The 24761-nt window shown below is 44.9% G+C and overlaps 1 protein-coding gene across 2 annotated transcripts in view; it reads left to right on the top strand.

The window, feature by feature from the left end:
* The window catches only part of ADIPOR2 (adiponectin receptor 2), a 75910-nt gene that overhangs the window by 39080 nt on the left and 12069 nt on the right, over positions 1-24761 (top strand). For both annotated transcript variants that reach the window (XM_090043435.1, XM_090043436.1), the window contains exon 2: positions 2853-3097. In XM_090043435.1, coding sequence (XP_089899561.1) covers positions 2927-3097 — 171 coding nt within the window. In that variant the 5' untranslated portion in view covers positions 2853-2926. The remainder of the gene's footprint in view (positions 1-2852; positions 3098-24761) is intronic.

Genomic DNA, 24761 nt, shown 5'->3' on the forward strand with positions numbered 1-24761 from the left:
CAGACCTTGGTTATATAAGTAAACTCTTCTCTGGTTGCTGATCCTTTTCTTCATTGCCTATATGTGTCCTTATGCGTCCTCTCCCCCCTCCCTTCTTCCCAATGTGATCCTTCCTGTAGAACCTATAGCCAAACCTACATCCACTGCCCAATTGTGCACGTCATCCCACCAGGTCTTTGTCAACCCAATGAGGTCAAATTCCTTGTCTGTTGGAAGGAGAGCCAGTTCTTCCTGTTTGCCCATGCTTCTGCCTTTCTCATAAAGGCACCCGAGTTCTCTTCTGGTTTCTGTCACTATGCAAGTATCTCAGGGTGTTGGTGCTCATCTGGATGTCTGCTAAGTTGATGCCCTCTCCTGGGTCATCTTGAAAAGAGGATTCATGTACAACGGTGGTATGTGGCATGGTTGCAGCCCCTGCCCTAGCAGCCCCGGAAAGAGAGGAGGAGGAGGGAGGGCTTGGGGCATGCTCCCCCCAGGGAAAGCTGGAGCAGCTGGAGGTGCTGGGCTGCGATGTCCCCTGGAGTTGCCTCTGGGAGACGCTTTGGCCAATTTCCGAAGAGCTGCAAGTATCATGCTGGCAAACTACGTGTGGCTTGTGAGCTGTGGTTTGGCCACTGTGGGGTTATGCAGATCTACATGCTACCAGATCTATTACAAGGTGTTCATTAAGGACTACCTGAAGCTTGTGGGAAATGCAGTCAGCTGGCATAAATGTTGAATATTATCCCCGTTTTGTGTGGTGCGTTCTTATTGTTACTTTTTTACTAACCAGTTCTGGTTTTATTGTTCTACTTTTATGTACTATGCTTCATTAGAGTTTTAATTTCTAAAATGGTCTCTTGTCAAGATGCCCAATTTTTAAGTGTTATTAGAAACAATACGGACTATTTGCTACTGTTTTCCTCTCAGCTTTATTTCTAAACTTTCTCGTGTATATTCTGAAAATTCCACCTGGTATAGCACGTGAGAATTGGGAATTAGCTGCTTTGTACAGAGCAGGAGCAGGCAAGGTTTCAATAATCTGGGCGGAGCCAGTTTACATTCATGGTTCTTGTTTACATAAATCTGTTTTCTGCTTAAACCTACTCTCAGGGAGGTGGCAGGCAGAATTCTTAACTTTAAATGGGCCAGATATAATCCTAGCCTAATATCCCTAGTCCTTAAAAACAAGGGATGCTTTTTCTAGGTGAAGCAAGATATACCTTTTTAGGCTTGCTTCTTTTGATGTACTGTACAGAGTATTTTAATCCTGGCATTTCTTAACTCTTGAAAGAGTTCTGATGTTGCAATGTAACTCTTTGAGTGTGTGTGGGTTGGTCATTTTGTTTTGTCTTTTAAGGGAAGTGTTCTAAAATATAATACAGAATGGGTAGTAAATCAGGTATGTGAGATGTGGAATTAAGTATCATCTTAGTATGTTTCATCAGCCACTAAGGTTACAACCCCAATCTAATGATATACTCCTTGTGATAAGTTAAAGCCTATTTGATTATGTCGTTTACTCATGACTAACTACATGTGTGTTAATTGCTCAGCTATTACAGTAGGAGTTTTGTTTTGAACTTCTTACTTAATTTATAAGTTGTCTTCGTGTCCTGTCTCCCCCCCCCCCAAAAACAAACAGACAAAAAAACCCATCAACCCACCCTGCTTATCTTATCTCTAGGTACTTTGACTCTTGTTACCTTGGCTCTGAAGTGCCTAGCATGCAGTTCTTAGTGTAGATGTAGAAGATAAATAAGCCAGTAGATAATACTTCTTGGGTAGGTGAGGTATAGGGTGATGGCTGACCTGAGTCCTCAGTTAACTACCTACCACTTTGCATAACAAAACTAGTACCTTGACTTCAAAGTTTTCAACTTTTTTTCTGCAATACCACGTATGTGCAAATTTCCTTCTGAATGTTTAATAGACATCTGAGAAGACAAAACAGCTCTTCAGAGCCAGGAAGGTAAGGGCTTGCTTCTCTTTGTGGTGGAAGACATGCCACTTAAATCTGTCTATGATAGTCTCTCTTTACTTTGCTATTGGGTGCAGTCCCAATGATGGTAACTAGTGTGGATGTGCTCCCATAACCAACCAGGGCAGCAGGTAGCGGCTTTATGTTATAATATCTATGAGTCAGTTCGTCAGAATAGGTCTAGATATGTGTGTGGGTGGGAAAACAGGTAAGCAAAATGTAGTGAATATGGTTGTTGTCAGTGGAGCAGCCCTAGTGTTGTGTTGTGTTCTAACCTAAGAAATGAATTATAACTTAAATGCTATAACCTCCTATGTGGGTGCCAAAAATGGCCATGTCTCTCCTGGGCAGGGGGAAGGAAGGGGACAGTGAAGTTTCTAGAATGAGCTTGACAAATTGATTTTTATTTTCTAGCTGCACAGATTTAGCTTGAAAACTGTCTCTCTTCTGAAGAGAATAAAAAATTATTTAAAGTTTGTTTTGTTTCATGTGTTGTGAATTGACTGATATGCTGAGGAACTTGTTGACTCATTTGGAAAATAGCACTCCCTTTTAGTCACCTGGTAAAAGACACAAGAGAAGGTGAAATATTACTCATGTAGTTTGTTTGTTTTTTTTAAGGCAGTTAACCTTAAAAACTATTAGTTGTATGAGATGATGACTTCAGTTTCTATTCCGTGTTTATGGATGCTACAGGAGCGTGGGCACAGATGAGGGAAACCTGTTTTCTTCAAGTAGACAGTCTGAGCCATTTGGTAAAGGGCGGCATAGAAATCTAATAACTAAATGAAATAGCTTGTGGTAACACAAACTAAAAACCTTCTCCCCCTGCCAGCCTGTTTCTTTGGAAACCTTTCACCTTTCAGTTACATAAACTCTCTTTGTTTTTCAGAGTCATCACACTGTTGGCAAAACCAGTCCCAAACGAGGAAGCGTAATACTTTTTGAGAAGGCCCCCAGGGTCTCATGAATGAACCAACGGATCTCGATGACACTGGTTCTCCAGAGCCAGTCCTGCGGCTCAGGAAAGGACACATGCCCGACTCATCAGGGCAGTCTGTTTCTGAAGATGACCACGACCACTCTGATCAGAGGCTCCTCTTAGCAGAACCATCTTCATCCTCTGGCCAGGAAAATGTAAGTTGGGTACCTTGAGACTGTGCAGTTCACTATCAAAACTGCTGGACCCTAAGGGCTGTATAATTCTAAATAATGTGAATTAAGAGTCTGCAGTCTAAGTATGCCTTCAGGAAATGGAGGGTCCATCCATAGCCCAACTTGGGTAACATGAGGATCTGGGTTCTACTGCGGCTTGAAACCTACTTAATTTGCAGGAGGTTATCAATTTGAGGATGAGCTACTCATGTGTTTTGCTCTGGCTTGTATTTTAAAGGATACTGCTTCCCCATTCAGCTGAAGATTGTCTATTTGGCTAATTAAAGTGGAGCCCTTTGAAATAAGTCACAGCAAACAGCTGGAGTGCCTCAGTGGCCCTGTGCAACTGTGTGGCTTTTTAAGTCCCCAGTTACTTGAAAACTTTCATCTTCACAGTTGGGCAAGGAACCAAACCAGGCAAAGAATCTGGGTGGTTCTGTACTAAGATCAAGTATATATGTAAACTTGTGAACAGCTAAAGTTATGGGGGCCAAGTCTCAGGCCCCTCACCTGGGGAACTGGGATGGGTCAATATACTCATTCTGTATATTCTGTCTCAGAGACCAATTAGAGTATGAATGGACAGCAGGTGGTGGAGCACCACTGTTATGGTGGGCCAGAGAGGATGTGGGGGGGAGGGCAGGCAAAAGCTGGGGCCAGGTGGAAGCTGGCCTGGCCCCCCCTCCCTGCTCCATGGAGGAAACGATTGGGGGGGGCTGGGGAGTGGCCCTGAACACAAACCATGGGAGGAGAATGGAGTCGGGCCCAAATTGTGGAGGGGCTGCAGGGCTGGGTGCTGAGCTCCGTTCCTGCCGGACCCCTGGGTGAGGGTGGGAGAAGTGGCTTCAGCTTCAAAGCAGCGGGGGCAAGGGTGGGGGGAGTGAGCCTGGCCTTGGGCCTCTGTCCCTGTCGTGCCCCTGACCCCGGCAGGCTGTGGCAGCAACAGCGGAGCAGATGGGCCAGCAGTGCTGGCTCCATCCCCCCCCAGCAGCAAGCCCAGTACTACTGGCTCTGGCCCCCTGTCCCTGCAGGTGGTAATGATGAAGCAGACAGGGGGGCAGCCCAGCCCCCTGTTCCCCCCTGCCCCTCCATGTCATTCTTGATTGGCAGTTGGGTAGTTTATAAACAAGTATCCAAGAACAAATGTACCTTTTGACAGAGAACCAAAAATGGGAGGACAGTCTCTACTCAATTGCCCATCAGAGTTTTTATAACCACTTGGAACCAGGGTGGATGAAATAATGGTCTGGGTGTGAGGGGCAGGCTGAGCTGTGATGCATGTGCTCAGTCCTGCCACCACTGGGCACCTGGAGGGGTGGGGGCAGGCGCAGCGGCCAGACTCCACTTCCTGGAAGCCTCCAGTGACAGTTCCTTCTGGCTGCTGCTGCTAGGGTCTCTGCCACTGCTGGACATGGTCCCGCTATCTTGGCTCACCTACCCTGTACTCATTGCTGGGGTTGCTGGACTGGAGAAGTGGCATCTCCCTGGAAACCAGCTCAGGACCCCTGCAGGCTGGGTGGATGGGATGGGGTGGAGGGTGGGCATGTAGTGGTGTCCAGGAGTGGGATGGGTGACTGGGGCCAGGATCAGGAAGCGGTGACAGCATGGGACTGGGATCTGGGCCTGTGGCACAGCTACAATCCATTCCTGGCATGCATGCCCCTGCCCTCGAAACCACAGGAACGTACGCAGAGCAGATTGCAGCTGTGCCCTGCGCTGTCACCATATCACAATCCTTGCCCTGCCCATCCATCCTGCCTCAGACACCACTCCCTGCCTGCAGCCCCATCTCATCTGCTTAGCCCAGCATGCCCTGCCTGCAGGGGTCCTAGCCGGTCTCCATGGAGACCCTGCCCAGTCCATCCAGGGTCCCCAGTGGTGGGTGCAGGGTGGACAGGCCTCAGGCTGGAAAGGATCAATTGCCCCACTCTCTCCAGCCTGCAACAGCTCAGCAAAATTCTGAAAATGGCCCTCCAGCCAAAATAACTGCCCACCCCTGACTTGGATAGTTGATACTGTATTTATTTGCATACTGCACTCACATGCCCTGAATCAGCCCTCCACAATTGGAGTGCTTGTCTTATGTTAAAGTTGATTTTTCTTTGCTGCAATAGAAATGGGGAGGAATAGAAACATGCTGATGCTGCTGTAATGGCTACCAAAATGGCTGTTGCTTTTCTTGCTCCATTAAGCAGAAGGGGCAGAGTCCTGTGTGTAACCCTCTCAGCTGCTAAGGAATTTGCAGTAGCTATTGGCTAAACACTGTAGTTTGTGCCTGAAACGGCACTTGAGCTAGCGCAGAGCAAGTGAGCTGCTGCACGCAGTCTGTGGCATCTTGATGAGGCTTGTGCAGTAAAAACACCGCTTTATGTATACAAACCTTTTCTATAAGAACTATTACAGTAAGAAGTAGGTTTTGTTACTGCCTTTGCAAGGGACTGGGGCCTAACCTTATTGCCACCTTAGGCAGTTCCTGCTGCCTCACCCAGGCTGTCTCCTGGGATGACACATTTCCTGGACACTGTTCCTAAGGAGGACTTGCCCTGCCATACAGTCTGCCATGACACTGGAAGAACCTTGTCTGCAAAAAATATGCTCTGAAGATTACTGTAATGGTCTGCCTCTTACTTGTGTGTGTTTCATAAATAACATCTAAATGGCTTGTGTAAAAGATCCTTTTAGTTTGAAGCAGGTATATTAGTTAATGTAATTGCCTGCCCCCTAGGTTGCATTTTGGGTGTCAATACCATGTTAACCTGAAACTTACTAAACTTAGTTTAAAACATCCCAGTAATGAGAGGGTTAGAACAGATGCCTCTTATGGAGGATTGCTAAACAAAGTCTCTGTACTCGGAAGATATTTATAGCAGCTGTGTAGGTTAAAGGGCACTTGTGGCCTTCCTTTCCCTTCTGCACTTCTGAATGTTCAGAGCGCCTAGGAAATGGTGCCCTTTGCCACCTCAGTGCCTTCCAGTTGTAGCAGCAGATGAACATGAGCTACTTCTGATTTGGCTACTTCTCTCTGAAAATGTTTGCCCTTAACTTTTCTTCTTGGTGGGGTTAGAGTTCGCTGGTTATCTTCCTAAATTGTTCTAGGTTATGTTAGTTCAGAATTGAGTTCTAACTATTGAAGTAACAGGGGTCTAATAGCTGAAAACCAGTTTTTAAGAGGTGTTCTTTTGCAGCAATCATCTTTTTGCAATCGCACATACCAGGTTATTGATTTGTCTTTGAGGGTCACTTTCTTTCAAGGTGCTCAGTTTGCAGCATGTGCATCCTGTGAGCTTGCAAGGAGTGACAAAATATGCTGCAGAATTTTAATGATCTAAAAAGCTGTAGCAACAGCCTCCTAAGTTGGATCTATCTAATGGGTTAATGTGAGGCTCATTGTCACTTCAGGAAGCTAAGATGAAGAGCACAGTACAAGCGGTCTCATTCTCTACACCACGTTTAGGATCAAAGAGCTGTGTATATTCTTTTACCAGATGATCAGATGTAACCCAGTTTTGGACAGTATAGCTTTTAAATTGGGAGCCAAGCCACAAGAAGAATCATCAGATCATGTTTCGTGAAACCACAAGGCAAGAAGTTACCTATTGGTTGAGCCAGAGAAGATTTGGGGTTGGGGGGGGGGGGAAGCATGAAGTCTCATAAAACACTGAGGTGTAGGGGGAGGGGGAAAAAAAGGGGAAAAAAATTAAAATACAGTGCAGGATTCTCTTCCATTTAGCAATTACAGGAGAATACTAACATGACAGCAATAAGCCAATTCCTCCCCAGAGCAGGGGTTTGGACTCTATCTTAATTTCTATGATTCTGTGAAAACCAAGGAAAATCATTGCACTCTTGGTTTCATGGAACTCTGCACTACAGCTGGGATGAGGGAGTTGGGGAAGGGTCCTGCTTAAATCTGATCTGAGGTCCTTTCGAAACCTTTAATTTTCTATGAGTCTTACTGCAAACATAACGTATAGTTCCAGGAGGACGGAGTAGATTCTGATTGTCAGGCCATAGGCATCTGGCTGGGGTCTTTATGACCCCTGCCACCCCCAGTGCTCCTTCCTGCCCATGGCAGGGGGTCGGACTCGATCTGTCTAGGTCTCTTCCGACTCATTGATTGTATGGATCTTCTCCATTGAAGGAGAAAAACCCAGGAAACTGTGGTTCTCCCCTTTCAGGCTGGCAGAGTACCAGCTTGCTGGGGACAGTGGGTTGCAGTAGGTAGGGAGTGCCACATGCATGTAGCAGCTGGGCAGGGTGGTGGAGCTCCCTCCAGGTAAGTCTCTGGATGCAGGGCTGAGGTGAATACAGGTCAGGGGGCACAGGTCAGCAGGAGGCACAAGGGGGACATGAGAAACACAGCAGGTGGGGGCACAGATCCCCCCCCCCACCCAGTTTCTGCTCTCAGTGGGGTACAGGGCTGCAGCTGGGTGGAACCAGCTCCAGGCAGGAGCCATATCCGTGGCCCAGTAGGACCTGGCGTGGGAGGGAGTTCTGTACTGCTGCCACGGGTGCCAAGGTGAGGCACTCCTTGCCTGCCCAGCAACAACTAACTGGGAGGTACAGCTCTATACCACTGTGCCTCACCATGATGGTGCAGTGCTCCCACTCCTGCTCTGGGTCCCACCGGCTGAGCTGAGGGTGCAGCTGCTGCCCCAGAGCTGGTCCAGCCCAGCTATAGCCCTACACCTTGCTCTGGGTGCAGAAATCTGGGGGACCATGTGTTGCTTGTGCCTCCCCGCCCTCCTTTGTCACACCCTGGGGAGCTGGGTTCAGGGGGCTGTGGGTTGGGAGTGAGGGGCAGCAGCTGCATCAGGGGGCTGTGGGTTGGGAGTGAAGGACAACGGCAGGGTCGCGGCAGGACACCAGCGTATCAGAGCTACTCAGTGCCACAAAGTAGTAGGGGGGCGGACAGCCACAGCTGGACCCCTGTCCTAGTGAGCAAAGGGGGCAGGTAGAGCTCGGATTTTCCATGTTAAAAAAACAAAACAAAACACAATCAGATAGAGGAAGTGCTCAGAATTTTCTGAGGGTTACCTTCTATTTGTAATGTGTGGGGGAGCAGCTGGTTGGTTTTGGGGTGGATTGATTTCTCCTGAAGTTGATAGTCAGTCCAAGCATTACATGTGCTTCACAGAAGCAAGAAAGAGTGACCTGGAGCTCTGTGTTGTGTGCCCACTCAGCTGAAATCCATCAGCATATTCAAGATCAGCAATGGAGGTGTTGGTTATCTTGAATTTGGAACATGAAGAGTTGATGTTAAAGAGTTTTCTGTCCTTGTGATACTGGCTGCTGACTCCAGATGGAAGTATATAAGTAATGAGATATGGAATAGCTGTAATATATATATGGACATGTGCGGGGCAATTGCACATCCTTGCTTGACTCCAGTTCTAATAGGCAAGGAGGGTGTTTCTGAGCCATTGCTAACAACATTTACTGTCATATTGTTGTGAAGAAGTCTGATGATGGTAGCAAATTTCGGCAGGCATCCAGATCTCATTAGGATCTTCCACAGGGCCTCTCTGATAGAATCAAAAGCCTTAATCAGGTCAGTGATGGCCATGTAAAATCTCACTCTTGCTTGTGGCACTTTTTTTCTTGCAGCTGTTTAACAACAAAGAACATATCTGTTGTACCACTGAGTTGTCTGTAACCACACTCGGACTTGGATAGAATTTCCTTAGTGAGGAAAGTGAGTCTATTAAGGAGAAAGCAGGTGAGGATCTTACCAGCTATGGAGAGGAGTACAATACCACAATAATTTGCTGCAGTCCTATATATCTCCTCTCTTAAATATGGTAATGATGCTGGCATGTCATAAATTCATGTTTCCAGATTTTTCCATAATGATGATGCATAGTTGGAGAGAGTTTTTTGTTTGTTTCTTTGTGCTTTTTGTTTTTTCCCACCTTGTTTTATAAATTTCAGCTGGTATTCAGTAGCTTTCAAGGCCTCTTTATAAGTTGGTGGATCTGCAAGTTAGCCCTTTATGGGCTGCTGTGGAATGGCTTTTATGGTAGTGTCTTTGACATTGGGATCAAGGTAGAAGGAGCACTTTCAAGAGTGCTTGAACCAAGCATTGATGATACAGGTGTCTTTTTAAAGAGTATCGTTCCATCCTTGTACCTCAGAGGGACAGCATCTTGTATGCTTGGCCCATAGATAGCTTTAGCTTTGCTGAAGAAACTACATGTGGTGTGACTCTCAGCAGACTTCTGAATCTTTTTGCTTGTCCTCCCACCACTTGTTCTCTCACTCTCAAATTTCCTCTGAGCCTTGGCTTTAATGTGGTGATAAGTGTCTTGTTTCTTTTTGTAGTTGATGTCATTCAAGCTTTGAAATTTTGTTGACAGGAAAAGGGGAGCCTGAATTTCTCTCATTGAACTAGTGCTGATGTTTCTTTGTGGAGAAATGCAAAGAATCTCTAGGTTTCTGTCTTATGTATGCCTTCCTTGGGGCTCTCCCAGAAACAGTGTCAAGAAGATCCAGGAGATCAGCGAGTGTCTCGCTGACGGTAGTGCTGGAGATGGTTACTTTTGGTGGGGTCTTTAAGGTGTTCGATATTGAACCTCTTCCTTGGTTGTTTCTTTTGTTTGCTTTGTTCTGGGGCAATGCACGTGGACATGACAGAGCATCAAATGATGATCTGTCCAGCAGTCATCTGTGCTGGTCATAGCTCTCATGATACAGATGTTGTGATTGTAGTCAATCAGGTGCCAGTATTTTGAGTAGGGGTGCATCCATGATGTCTTCCACTTTGTTGCTTTGGCAGAAGCAGGGAATTTGTGATGATGAAGCCATGTTTCAAACACTTGCTTAGGGGAGGAATTCCATTTGAATTGATATTCCTCACCTGTTCGTTTCCCAGGTGTTTCTTTCCATAACTCGGAGTCCCTGCTCACTCAAGCTTTGAAATTGCCAAGAAGAATTATTTTATTTTCTCTGGGGACTGATGACAGGACTTGGTCTACTTGAAAATACAATTAATTTGTTCTGTCATCTGCATCAAGGGTTGGGGCATGTGCGCTAGTGGCTGTTACATGTTTTCTGTTTGGTGAGTTGACAGAGAATTGTGACATGCTCACTAATGCTAACCGGACAGTCTGGCATCTGAGTAACATTCTTGGTCTTGATAGCAAAGCCAGTGCCATGGATATATATATTTTGCTTTTCCTTTCCAAAAAAAACAACCAATGTAGTCACTCCCATACCCTTGTAAGCTGCTCCTGTCTTGTGCACCTGGTCTCACTAAATGCAGCAATGTCAATAGCAAATTATGTAAGTTCCCTAGTCCTAAGTGCTGTCCTTTGATTCAGTCAGCACAGTTAGGGTTGTCCATCAGAGTGCAGACTTGGAAACTTTGTTACTTGATTTATACCACATATATTCAGTAAGCCACTGGATGTGGTTTTTCCTGTTTAGGTGAAATGAAATGGACTATGTTTAGGGGACCTTTTTCTTGCCCCCTACCCATTTGGGGTGAGCAGAGTGTATCCTACATAGGTCTGCTCAAGTCATAATTTTTGGCTGCAGAATTGCACACCTGTCTCAGTTCCAAGTACAAAATGGCCATTATACAATCATTACCTCCATGTAGGTCCATGACTAGGGACTTCTGGTAGTCTCTAGCACCTGCCAGTCACCAATTGCTGTAGGAATTGCTGTTGAAGGAAGACATCTGCACATGTTGTCTTGGTGTGGGAATGCTCTTGTGCAACAGCAACTGCACAGTACTTTGCAGGAAGGAAACCTTTAAGCCAACGACAAGGAAAACCTAGATAAGCTGAGGTTTCTATTTCACTGCAGCCTTGATCCACCTTTGTAGTTATTGTGAAATAGTCTGTCTTGAACTCTCCATCCACCTACTCCACCATTGCACTTTTATTTTTGTTTTTGAATTGTTTTTAGTTTAGAACTCAGACTAATACCAGTCATACTTTCTTCCTTAAAGCCTACCCTTGCCATCATGTGCCTATAAATTGCGGTCAATTGGCATTAGGCAAAACAGGAAGCTGAAGAGGCCTTGTGTAAACATGCAAGTTGCCCTGGTTTAACTTTTTTTTGTTATTTTTAAACTAGCACAAAGTGAGGGAGGATGCTGCTGCTATGGGGATTCCTGTCTCCACTGGATGCACCTAGAGCTTGGAGCCCTGCTGTCTCCATTCTGGCACCTTCCTACACTTATAGTGCCCAGTGCTGATGCCTGGCCAGCCATCCTTAATTATGCTATTGCTATTCTTGTCTGAAGAAAAGGTGACTTGATTTGCTTACTCAGAGTCTTGGAATTTCTGAGAAATTGGTCTGAAACAAAGGAAAAATCAGTGTAAAATGCTAAGATGTAATAAGAAGACTGTAAACAGGCTTGAAAAAAGAATTCTTATATCTTTTATCTCCCTTTCCTACTCCCCACAAAGTAGGCACTCTTGTATAAAGACACTGTTCTGTTTCTTTTTGTCACCAATTCATCTAACAGCTTGTTGGCTATTGAAATATATTTGCATTTAATCACCATGCCAAAACCTGAGGCAGTTTCTTGACATGGGCAGAATGAACTATCCAGCTTTTTCGTGAGAGGAGTCAGTTCTGTAACTCTCAAGCTTGTTCTTTTTTCAGTTTTGCCCACCTTGCTGAACATTAAAAATTCTCCTTGCTCTGGCTAGGAATAGTCCAGGAATCTTTTGGAAGAAATAAGAATATAACTATGGTGCAAATATAGGTGATTTGTAGCACCTTGAACCCCTGGCCTTTGGATGGCTATCTGCCCTTTTCAAACTTTATCATGGATTGATTCCATTTTTTTTGGTTTGAAGCCTCACTACTTGTAAGTCGTGATTGCTGGTTGGCACTATACCTCCGTGGTGCTGTTCCTCTGGTTGGTGCACATTTGGCAGATTGCTGCAAGGCTAGCAAAAGAAAAATAGTTCATGATCTGTTTCTGACAAGTGTATTTGAAGCTAGAACACTTGGCACTTACATTCCCAGTGATGCTACATTACAGCTGTTCTGATTTGAGTAGCACACCTACTGGGTTGGGGCTAGCAGTCCTTTTTAGTATATGTGTTTCATAAAAATGGCTTGTTTGAAAGGTACAATCTGGTTGTAAAATTTAATAGCTAAATTGGGGCTGATTCAGCAACCAGCTGACTTACTGCACCACAGGCAAGCCTTTCACTTAGCTGAGTGCTGGAGAGTTCTCTTCAAAAATGCTTTCCTCTTTCAGTTCCAAAGAAATAACCTGTCCTGTTGTTCCCTTCCCCCAGCATCCTGAGCTTTCAAAACCTGAAAAAGGAAAGAGAGCTTAATGGAAGTGCTGGGAATGGGAGGCTTGAGGGGAAGGAGCTTGTAGATGGCATCTTTATCATCAACAGCTTTCCTTTTTATTCTCTAAACTCATAGCTGGAAAAAAGACTTTTTAGTAATGTGTTCACATTGCCCTTTCTCCTTAATTGCTTGATTACAGATAGAAGAGGCTTAGCCCTTGCTTACCCATAGCTTTTTATTTATATGGCTCAGTGAAGATGTTTTAAGCAAAAACCATTTACTGCTTCCTGGGGTCTGTCCCTGGATACACATTTGCCTACCTCAGCAGAACTTCACTGGACAAGCAGATTAACTTGCAACTACCTTTTTAACTTCCCAAGCCATTAGCTTGTTACTCCCTCCTGTGTCCAAGTTGCTGCCAGATCATATCATGTCAATTATCTATTTTATTTATTTATTTTTAAGCTTAGTCTCCATCCTTTATAGGAAAAATGCTTGCTGTTGCCAAGGATATGTCTCACTTTCAGTATTGTATTTTTTTCTCACGTGGTGCTGCAAAAGCCTTCCCCCCTGACCCCCAGCTCTTGGATCTTGGTGCTTCTTTTGAATCTGTCTACTAGTTTCCACTCATTCTTGGCTTCAGTTTATTCTACCTAAACTACTGCTCCTGTTTTCTTTCTTGATTCCTTTTACTCAGAGTAACCTTTATTTTTACACACGTGCTTTTTTGTGGTTTTTTTGAGACGGGGCAAGAGGCATGTGTGGGAAAGAAAGAATGTTCCCCATGCTGCACTTTTGCAGCGTGGGGAGTAAATTAGATCCCTGAATATCCAGGGGGCAAAAAAAACCACTCCAAAGAACAGCGAAGCAAGGCACGGTCCCAGACCATGCCTGGAGCCAGCAAGGAGTCAGTCCTCCACAAGAGACACTCTAGTTTCGGCCAGAGCATCTCCTTGCTCCTGCTGCCCCTGGTGCTGTCCATGGTAAGTAGGGGGAGAGGGGGAGGAATTTGAGGGGCGGTAGGAGGATGTGGTGGGGTTTGGGGAGTGGTGGGAGGGATGTCCCTAGGACTGTGGGGGGTGAGGACCTGGCCCAGACCTGTGCAGCTCACTAGTTGGCTTTGCACCGGAACAGGTCGCACAGCTCCAGGAGGTGCGCACAGGAGCCGTGCCTCCTGGAGCCATGTGACCCGCTCCAGTGCAAAGCTGGACTAGCAAGCCACATGGGGCTGGCTCAGGTACTGCCACATGTCACCTCCCCACAAGCACAGTGGGGCAGAGGCAGGACCCAGTGTGGTGCGTGGGGACCCCGTTGTGAGCCAAGCAGGGTCCTGCCGGCCCTGTGACCCATCTGCTGCCTGGCCGGGCTGGGCCCACGGTGGCAGGACTGGGCATGGCACATGTGTGCTGCGCTCAGCCAGGTCCTGCTGCCCTTGGGGCCCCTCTGCTGCCTGCCTGGCCCATTGCCACGGCGGCAGGACCCAGCGCAGTGCACAGGGACTGTGCACCACGCCCAGCTGGGTCCTGCCAGCCCTAGGGGTCAAAAAAAAACCAAACCCCACAAAAAAACATGGAGCAACGCATGCTTGGCTAGTACATGCTGCTGAAAAGTGGAGCTGGCTGCCTAGACCCAGGCTTCACGCAGCAGAATCGCTGTGGCTGCAGTACTGGGAGGCCCCCGGGACCCCAGGTAAGGCTGCTAGGGCCAGCATGGTGCCAGCTTCCCCTACCCCACCTGGGGTAACTTGTCATATGTCAAAGTATGTGTGCCACACGTGTTCCCCAGGGACAAGAAGCAGCGGTGCAAGGTGTGCTGCCACTACATGTCCCTGGGAAACCAAACGTCCACACACTTCTGGACACGTCCATAGTGAGAGAGTTCTTCCTATGTCTAACCTAAATTTCCTCTGCTGCAGTTTGAGGCCATTGTTCCTGGTTTTGTCTTCTGAGGCCACAGAGAATAGTCTGTCCTAGTGATTCTCAACTGGAGTGCTGTGGCAGCTTGGGGTGCCATGGCATCCTGTCCCTGTGTGAGGACATAAATGCTCTCCTCCTCTGTTTGGCTTCCTGTACCTGCCCCAGCTACTCCAGCAGTGCTTGCAGCTACTTTTCTGGAAACTGTTACCACTGGTGCTACCTTCCCCTGCCCTTCCCTGCCTCAAGCAGCCCCCGTGCCAGCCCTACACCATGCTCCCAGCAGCACGCTCTGCTGTGAGTCAGTGGATGCACGGAGTTGTGTTTTTCAGCCTGACTTCCCCCTCCACTCCTTCCATGCTCCCAGAGCTGTAAGGTGGTATTGTTTGGGGCAGTCAGTGTGTGTGTTTGTGTAAGGGCGGCCTCAGCAGTGGGGGTTGCCCTTGACCCCTGAGATACAAACTAGGGGCCGGGAGGGCAGGCAGGCAATGGAGAGAGCATGGCACGGCAGAGTGAAGTTGTGTTTCTGCCTTAAGTGGTACCAGTAGTTTTCACCCTTTTTTAGCCTCAAGGTCCCCATCTTCTTTCTGAATTTAGATCTAGCTCAGTGATTTCCCCAGCTCCCCCTATTAGTTTTGAAGTATGTATTGTTTTGCCTTTTCCTGCTCAGTAGAACTGTGCCTGTTAATCAGGCTTGTCTGTCTTTACCTTCTAAGACTCATTTGATATCAAACTCGTTTCAAAATTTCTTTTGAAAACCATTCCCTTTCCTTAGCTTATGTATGCTGGCCACTCCTACTCTAATAAAAATAGGTCGTGGAGCCCTAGGACTTGGTGGTACAGTTTGACTTGATTTTTAAAAGGTTTTGGATCTAGAGAACCATTGAATTCAGGAAATGCAGAAATTTATGCTGTTAAAGCTAGAAGTACTACTCCTTAAATCACCATATGCTGCTCTTGGTATAGTAGTCATGCCTAATCCTGGCAGCCAAATACATTGGTCCTCTTTTAATATTAAACATCCTGTTTTTTTTGTTTATTTGTTTTAAAGCAACCTTGACTTCAGCATTAAACTGTTTTCTTACCATAGTGCCAGCTGCAGAAGTCTCAGGCATCTGACTTTACAAACACGCATCTATAAAATACAATGTTAAAATGCCACTTTGGTAAAATATGGCCATAGTTTTAATACATGTGATGCTAAAATTTGACCAGGGAAGAACCTGCCTAACATGTTTATAAATAATTCCAATAAAGTATTTATGTGTATACACACCAAGGACTTGTTCAGCTTTTGTAATAGTGGCACAAACAAATATTAAAACCTTGTGTCACTGTTGTAACCTTCATGGCTTCTTATACCTGAACCTATTCATTCAGGCCATGTGTACAGTCCTGAACCTTTTTAGAGGAGCTGTTTATCTTTCTTAATAATAGCAGATAAAGTTCAGCATTAATTTTGTTGTTGTTTTTGCTTTTGTAGAGTTGACGGTGTATCTTAATGTTAAGTAGTGTTAAAGGTTCATGACTATGATGGGAGCTGGACTGGACAAATTGAATTTGGTCTAATAAAAGATACCAGATTTACCCAAAGAACCTTGTGTGCCTATGTCCTTAGACCACCACAGTTACAACCTACACCTCTAATCTTTTTCTTGTGAAAGTTACCTTCCCTTTTTTGGGTGGGTGGGTGAAGGATCTGTTATCATTAGGTGTTTCCCTCTTCCACATCATGTTGGAATGCATGGCTTCCATGACAGCATGTTTTTCTCCCTTTAGTGTTTGTGTATCTGGATTGTCCTTTGTTCCCCTTCTGTACTTCAGGCAGCGATATCTCCCAAAGAAATGCCTCTTACTGTGGCTTTGTCGAACTGACACAATCAAATGCATGTGACTCTTTATAACCTGATGAATGGGCTTTTTATACAGCCCTGAAAACCTGTGCTTGACTCTTTCCTTTTCTACTTTAATCCTTCAGTGACAGGAGGTAAACAAAAGAACCATTTTCTTCACATTTATTCTAGCCGTCACAATCTTTTGTACTATTGAATGATGTTTTCTTTCTTGTGGTTGAGTTGCGCTCTGCATTTGCAAATGTGTGGCATGAAAGTGCCTATGAAATGGAGGAGTATTGCTCTCAAGGATTTGATGTCCTGTGTTGGTGAGGGGAATTCAGAGCACTTGACCACTTTTTGTAAGTGGATGGAAGATTTGCCAGATGTGCAGCTAGACTGCTTCTTAAGGAGGAGGAGGAGTGCTACGATTCCATGATGCAACTTGTTTGTCTTATGAAAAATGTAGTAGTGTCAGTGTCTTGGTGTAAGAGTCTCTTTGGGGCTTAAAGCACAAAGGGTTTGGATAGGGAAGGAAAAAGGAATCTAAATCCTAAAAAAAGTTTTTTGACTAGTTTCAAGGTAAGGAATAGTTTTAGGTAAGACCTCCAGAAAAATTTCTGCTGGAGGTTCTCGCTGCCAGTAACCTTACATTTCATAAACAGCTTTTCCATATGTGTGCATTACAGCAAAACTTAAGACTTAGAATCTCTCATTCCTGCTCAGAGCCTGCAGGAGCCAGGATTGTTTGTGAGTTTTCACTCTGTTCAAACAAACTTAATTTCCAGTCCTACCCTTCACCCTAGCTTTCCAGGATGTCTTGCTCTTAACTTTTTAAATCTCACCTGATTTGCTGCCTCCCTCCTTTTTTTGTTTTAATCGTGAAGTGTTTGGGACATTAAGCTTTATTATTATTTAAAAAATATATGTTTTACAGTGCTTGGCTCGATGGGGCATTAGGTCCTTCCATAATATAAGAGAGTTTTAATCTATGATGATTGCAGGTTTACATCCCAAATCTTTTGAGGCAGCTGGCACACCTTTGAAGTGGAAAGGGAATAGCCTGTGAGCTTGCATGCAGTTCCAAAACTTGAGACTATGCATTGAAGAGGAAGAAAAATAAGTGAACTTCTTAATCTTGACTAGGCAGCATCCCATCCAGATAACTGCCAGAATTGTGTGTTGTTCTTATCTATTGCTCTAAAGGAGGAAAAAAAGATTGGTATTTAGTAGGGAAAGTTTTGAAGTGGTATAGCTGCTTATATAGGTTGGTAAAACTCAGCCTTGGCTGCTCTTTTTCATTTGTTTGGTTTTGTTTTTCCTTGTTTGTTTTCCTTGTGGGGTTGGTTATTTATTTATTTATTTATTTATTTTAAATCTGGAAGCTACTTTACAGTTGGCATGGTGCTTTGTTCTGTGTCCGTCAGGTGGTTTTGTAACTGTCCCATTCTGTGCTTGGGAGGTGGGGATAGTTGTTTATCACTGGTTGATTCAGATGTTTTTCTGTGCAAAAGTATATTCCAAAGCCACATGCCTCTTATTCTCCTGGGGATTGTACCTGTCTTCAGGAGAACATACTGGGTGAAGTGACTTGAGGCAGTATTTCCAAGCTGGTGATGCTAGGAGGAACAAGATGTGGCACTTGTGGGCTGTTCGCATTTTCCCTAAATAAACTTTTAAGATTGCTTAGTTTAGACTATTACTGAACCCTAACATGATGGGATGAGCCAGCTTTCTTTGCAAGTCCAGTGCTAACCAGCCTGCCTTTTCATGCTGTTGCTTTGGGGATTAGCAAATTGACAAAAGCAGTGGAAAAGGGTGTGAGAGACTCTTCAATAGCAGGTGCAATTTTCACAGACCTTTTGGTGTGGAATACATGCAGATACATGCGCTAGGGATCTCCTGTCTCTGTCGGTATTTAACATGGGCAAACAGATCAGTAGCTTATCATGCATGTGCAACGAACAAAACCCTCTTTCAGCTGAAGTCATGAGGGGGGTGGTTCTAATAAAGGGATGTTGACACATTTGCTAAGGCCAAAATCCAACTGACCCTGCAACTGAGTGTCCTAAACAAGTGCTCGAATGTTGGTGCTTATTTCTTTAATGAGTGCCAAGAAGCAATTGCCCTCAACCAGTTTCACAAAACTGCTTCAGAGTTTATATGGGGCGGGGGGGTGTAAGAAGTGACATACTGAAATTCCCGGGGCTGTAGGCATTCAGTACACGCTGGCCAGCAGCCAAGCTGAAAGGGATTTTGGCATGGCACTAACAAAAATCTTTTTTTCTTTTGGGTCCTGTGACAGCTCTTTATTGCAGCACAACCCCAGCACTGGAACATGCATAAAACTGGCTTATTTTGGGGTTGGAGCTTGTCTACATTTGAAAAGTTGTTTAGTTGAACAAAAGGTATAAACTTAAAGTGTGGTAGCTACTTCAGAACAGCACCCTGTGTAGCTGAATCCTGAAGGAAACTTCTTGGAGGAGTTGTTGTTGTTGTTACATGGAAAAAATACTGTTTGTTTATCCCAAAGTACATAAGCTGAAGAACCTCTGAGAAATGTGTAATAAGCTTTAAAAAGGGAACTTGGATTATACTGCTTGCCATCACTTGCCTCATTCCCTGAAAGGCCAGCTGGTAAGAGGTATTGCCAGCATGGGACTTGCTAGAGTCACTCAAAAGAATCTTGGAAAAATAAGGCTGGGAGGGATCTCAGGAGGTCATCTAGGTCAACCACCCCCTGCTCAAGGCAGAACTATTGCTGTCCAAACCATCTCATCCAAGTGTTTCTCTAATTTACTCTTAAGTTTCAAGAGTAGAGAAACCACAGCCTTTCCTGTTCTTAACTGTTCTTAGGCTGAATATTAGGAAATGCTTACTATAAGTGACAGTTTAAGACTCTGACTGCTTGTCCTGTGCCCTGCAGACACAGAACAATTGAAGGATGGTTATAAAGAGAAAGGTAATCACATATTTTAAAGATGATAAAATTTCCTCTTTCAGCCTTTCTTCTCCAGACTAAATGATCCCAGTTCTTCCAATTTTTTTAAATGTATGGTTCCTAGACCTTTCATTTTTGTTACTCTGCTGGATTCTTGCCAGTTCATCTGTATCAGTGGTTCTCTACCTTTTGGACCCAACACCCCTCCATAACTTGTGTGAATTGAGTGGCACTCCATTTCAAAAACTAATTTACATATTACAGTGCTTACCTCCTTGCAGAGGTATAGGCAGTAGAGATCTGGGATTGGCCAAGCAGGGACAAGCCTGAGACCTGCATTTATTTGGCATCCTGGTCTACATCCTTTTTATGTACAGTGCCCAAAACGGGACATCCACCCTTGTGGGTAACACTCCTGTTAATATAACCCAGTGCACGATTGACTTATTTTCTAATACGAGCACACTAACTTTTTTAACTTGCAGTCCATTATAACCTTCGGGTCACTTTCTTCCGTGGTGTAGCCTAGGCAGTCATTCCTCGGTTTGTATTTTTGTTTTTGATTGGTCTGTCTGAAGTGCAAGACTTTAACTTTGGACCATTTTTCAGTTTATCAAACAAAATTCATGTAGGACAAGTTCAATCAAGGTCAACCCTGATTCTGTCCTCCATAATGTCTACAACTCTGCCCAAAGTTATTTACAAATTTGCTAACTATATGGTAGTCATGAGTGGCACTTGTATTTGAGCAAGAAGCTAAGAACATAACATAGTCTTGCAGATAAGGCCACAGTTCGTAGCAGAAGGAAACAAGATTTTAGTGATTCTTACACTGAATTAAAGATCTAATCATCCTGGATAATACAAGTCTACAAAAGTCGTTGTTGCTTACAACATAGAAGACCGAAGACTCTTAGCTTAGCTGCATACTTGTGAAATCCAACCAAACGAATGGAAGGAGACAGCATCCTGAATTCATATGTTTCAAATAACTCAGCTGTCGGTTCCAAAATCAGATCTCTTTTAATACCATATTAGATGCCAGCTCTTCAGATTTGTGTGTCTATACACTGAGCTGCAAAGTGTTGGTTGCAACAAAAACCTTGTTAAACAGCAGCAAGGCCTTGTCAAACAGACATGATAATACCTTTTTTTTTTTTCTTTTTTTTTAAAGTGTCTAAAGGCTAATTGGCCTCTCCAGTTGTCCACAGCAATGCTAGGTATTTTTGGTTGAATGCCCTATAAGTGTACTGATGATTGTTCCAGGTTTAGGATTTAGATGAGCATTTATAGAACTAGTTGTTCACCATAACCTATCTAGGTCAGCACTGATTCTCCAGCTTCACCAATCCCTGCCCCCAAATCTAGGTGTTTGAACATGTATGCAGAAGCTAATAACATGCTAGTCTTGCCCTAGTACATTTAAAGGAACAGTTTCACTCTTGCTGTATCCTCTAGCATCTGCAGTTGGTCTTTGACATGCAGGTAGAACTAATTCTCACATTTTAACACTTGCCTACTCTGAATTTTGTTCTGTGCTTGTTGGGTCTTCACAGTCATGGGAGAAGTGGAAAAATCCTAGAAAAGTTGTAGAGCTGGAAGGGACCTCAGGAGGTCATCTTTTCTAATCTCCTAAAACATGGTAGTCAAGTGTCTGCCTAAGCTGCTTTTAAAAGTTTTCAAAGATGGAGAGTCAACCACTTCTCTGGGTAGCCTGTTCTGACATGTAATCACCCTTTTAGTGAGAGAGTTCTTCTTGATAACCAACCTAAATTACACCTGTTACAACTTCAGACCACTGTTCCTAGTCAAGTCCACTCTTGCTTTAGAGAAAAGGCCATCTCCATTCTCTGTAATTGTCTGAGGTATTTGAAGACTTACCGAGGCTCTCCCTCAGTCTTCTTTGACAGAATAGTCCTATTTCTTTAAGTCTTTCTTCATAAATTGGGTTTCCCAGGCCTCTAATTGTTTTTGTTGCTTTGCACTGGACTGTCACCTGTTCTTCTTGAGGCGTGATACCAAAAACTGGACATTGTACTCTAGGTGAGGCATCATCAGTGCCAAATAGAGTAGAAAGATCACTTCCCTGGATTTGAAAAATGATGTTTCTGTTGATACAATCCAGTGTTATGGGAAGGTCCTAGCTTCCCCATTGGAGAGCTAAGTTGGGGTCCTGATAACAACAGCAGAGTTGAGCAGGCAGCAATATACTCTCTAGTTCTGTACATCATAGACCTTGGCCTTTATCAATTTAGTGTTTCCGGGCAACATGCGATAGAAGTGCATGATTCTTTTTGCTCCTTAGCATATTTGTGGGCTCTGTGTAGTCAGTCTACTGAACAAAAGTGTGAAGTAAATTAAATGGAAAGGCAGAAATTTAGCTTGTTTGTGTGGCATCTAATGATGCCTTGCCTCCACAGGCTTGTTTTGTCAATTCTTGCTATCTCTACCATAAGAAACTTGGCACTACTTTTATTGAATTTTATTGTGCAGAATATTGTAGTGAGAAGTAAGTCTGGGTCTTGAAGAAATATGCATTTACATGTATGGAGGGGAGGGGAGGAAACGTCTATATTTAGGTTTATTACCTGAGGGAGTTAGAAAATTTGTCAGTACAAAAAAACACAGTCTGAAAATTGGCTAAATATTTATATTGTAAATTTGAAATGAAGTTGGATATGATGCATCATATTCACTCAAATAGAAGATGACCCCCCAATAATTAGATTCTATGCCTGGAAAATTATAACAAATTTATAAATTTTCCATATATAGAACCTAATTCTAGGAGGTTTGCTTTGAGTTTGTTTCCATATAGCAGGGAGAACAAATCTGTGGGGGAGGTAGGGCCTTTGCTCTCTGCTTCCCTTCAATGTTTTCCCTTGACAGCACCTTCCTCATCTCCTTACTGTCAAACCCTGCTCTTCCTGAGCACATGAAAGTGAGGAGCAAACTTGAAAACAATTAGCTTGAAATTAAACTTGGCTGTAGCAATTTGCATGTAGTACCTATGTACTTGGTTTATCCAGAATTGATGCATGTTCCCTTTTTTTCTTTGAAACTGCTGCAAGTTTTAATACAGGTATGTCATAAACACACTTGAGCAGCAGTTTGACACCTTCTCATGCAGGAGCACTCAGTTTGTGCTACATGTGCTCTTTACTGTAGAGTTGACAAATTAGCTCTGCAGTAAAGTGTCACTGTCTACACATGCAGCCCTATTAAGGTACAGTAAATTAATTAACTCCATTGTAGGATAGTACTGTCTAGGACAAGTACTATCCTACGGCAGAGTTCAGTGCATGAAAGTGCATGTGTAGATGCTGACTGAGGCTGTTTGGGGAGTGAGGATGCTACAGAGCAGGGGTTGCCAGGAGCTGGCCCCACACTGAAATACCTTCATACCCCAGCCAGCGCTTCTGCAGCATGCTGAGCCATGGCAGTACAGCTCTGGGCTGGCAGCTGACTCACCCCCTGGGTCTTCTGCCAGTTGCGGGCTGCTTCACCCCAGCTCAACATGCTGTGGTCCCAGATACCAGCGCAGCACCTGGGAACAGTAAACTCTGGCACAAACTACACCATAGTTTATTGCTGTGTGCTAATTGCAAGTTGAGATATTAGTTCAAAGCCAAAGGCTTCTGATTTACTGCACAGTTCTTTGGACTGGGCCTCACCAGAGTCCACAGGATTTCAAGCCACAGCTCAGTACTGCTGTGTGTGTGTGTGTGTGTGTGTGTGTGTGTTCTAGATACCAGCACAAAGGAGCCATGTGCTAATTGGCGCCTCCTCCAGGACTGGAACTGAGTGTTCTTGTCACAAGTCCAGGGATGCTCCAAAAATGTATCTGCAGATGAGGCACAGGGCAACCTGGTCTGGCTTCATCTCCTGGAGGGTGGGGCACCACTAATCATGTCCGTCAGGCTGAGAAGGGGCAATAGAGGTTCTGCGTGAGCTGTACACAGTGTTGTCTCACCTTGACTTGGAATAGAGGTGATGGTGAGGGGGACTGTGCTTAATGGGCTTTTCTTATGTCTTATTCAGATGGGCTATGCTAATCTATTCTTGTGGTAGCATGTTTGCCTAATGTGGGCCACGTGTTTTGCAGTCATGGTCAGTCTTGGCTGCATTTAATCAACTTCATAGTTGGTTTCCATCAATGAGCACATGCTGCTTTTGGCAGCAGCTTAATGATAGGCAATGTTTTTAGTGAGATTTCCTTGTATGCTTTTTTTCCCCCTGTGCCAGTTGCGGGGATGGAGAGGTGAAGGAGGGACAGGAACCTCATCTTGTATTCAAGTATACTTCCTATTCCAGCAGTAGATATGGAAAAGTGAAGGCAATTAACATGATGTTTAAATGCACTAAATTGTTTAATGCAGTGGGGGCAAACCTTGTTGGCAGGTGTATCACAAATTAGCTCCACACTGTCCCTGTGTGCCACCCTGATCTGCTTCTTCTGCCCAATCTGCTGTTTCCTGCCCTAACTGTTGCTGTGCTGCCTGTCCTCTCCCCTATCTAGTGCATGTTCCTCACAGGCTGCCCTTGCTATTTGTGACATATGCTGCAAATGACCCACCACTGTTTTAATAAATGGCTTTCAAAATGTAATTGGCAGAGAGATCCTCAAGTGTGAGGGTGTATCAAATATTGTCCTCCAGTGGCTGAATCTCAGCCTGAAGATAATTTTATTAATGATCTAGAAGAAAATACGGGATCATCGCAGGTGAAATTGTCAATGAAAAAACACCAGCTCTTTTATACAGAATGATTTTTAGGTCCTGTTGTAAACTGGATACAATTAAGCAACTTCTCAGTACAGCCAAATGTGAGGAATTTCACAGGATTGAGGACTGTATTCTAGAGAAAAGTGACTGAATTAAGTTAGGGTAGACAGCCAAAAGGAGAGGGTCCCTCAGTGCAGTACTGTAGCTATAACATCCGCTGTACTCCCTGTATAAGCAAGTAGGAGTATGGAATTAATATACTGCTTCATACAGCTTTGGGTGAAGACTGTTGGTACATGGCCTGTCATAAGCTGAAAACTTGTAGAGTTCTGAAAACAGTCTAGAGCTGGAAAATGCTGGATGAATGGGGGTTATGGAGTTTTTTCAATTAGTCTTATCAATGATGTTTAAAAGGCAACAACATGATGTAGAATAACAGGCTGTGCTCCAGTCGGCTCCACCAGCCCCATGAAGCGCAGCGCTGGCTCTGCCTGCCTTCCACCACCAGGCTACACTTTGTGGGGCTGGTGGAGCAGATCAGAGTGCAGCACCAGCTCTGTCTGCCTCCCACCTCCTGAGTTGCGCTCCCATTGGCTCCGCCAGCCCCATGAAGCGCAGCCGGGAGGCAGACAGAGCTGGCACTGCACTCTGCCTCCCGCTGCCAGGCTGAGCTCCATGGGGCTGGCAGAGCTGATTGGAGTGTAGCCTAGTGGCAAGAGGTGGGTAGAGACAGGGCTGCACTCTGCCTCCTGCTGCTGGGCTGAGCTCTATGGAGTCTGGTGCTGGGCACAGGCTGCACCTAGTGCCAGTCCCAGGTGGCAGTGGCAGCCTCCTGTCATCCAGCGCAGATCCAGGGGCCACCCCCCCTTCCCCGGCCCCTGGCAGGAGTCTGGCATAGCCCCACAGCCCTCCCAGGGTTGCGGGTCCCTGGATCTGTGGTCAGATGACAGGAGTCTGCTGCTCCTGCTGCCT

This window comes from Crocodylus siamensis, chromosome 4 (genome assembly GCF_052110815.1).
Source record: "Crocodylus siamensis isolate JL-2025a chromosome 4, ASM5211081v1, whole genome shotgun sequence".
In the NCBI taxonomy this organism is placed as follows: domain Eukaryota; kingdom Metazoa; phylum Chordata; order Crocodylia; family Crocodylidae; genus Crocodylus; species Crocodylus siamensis.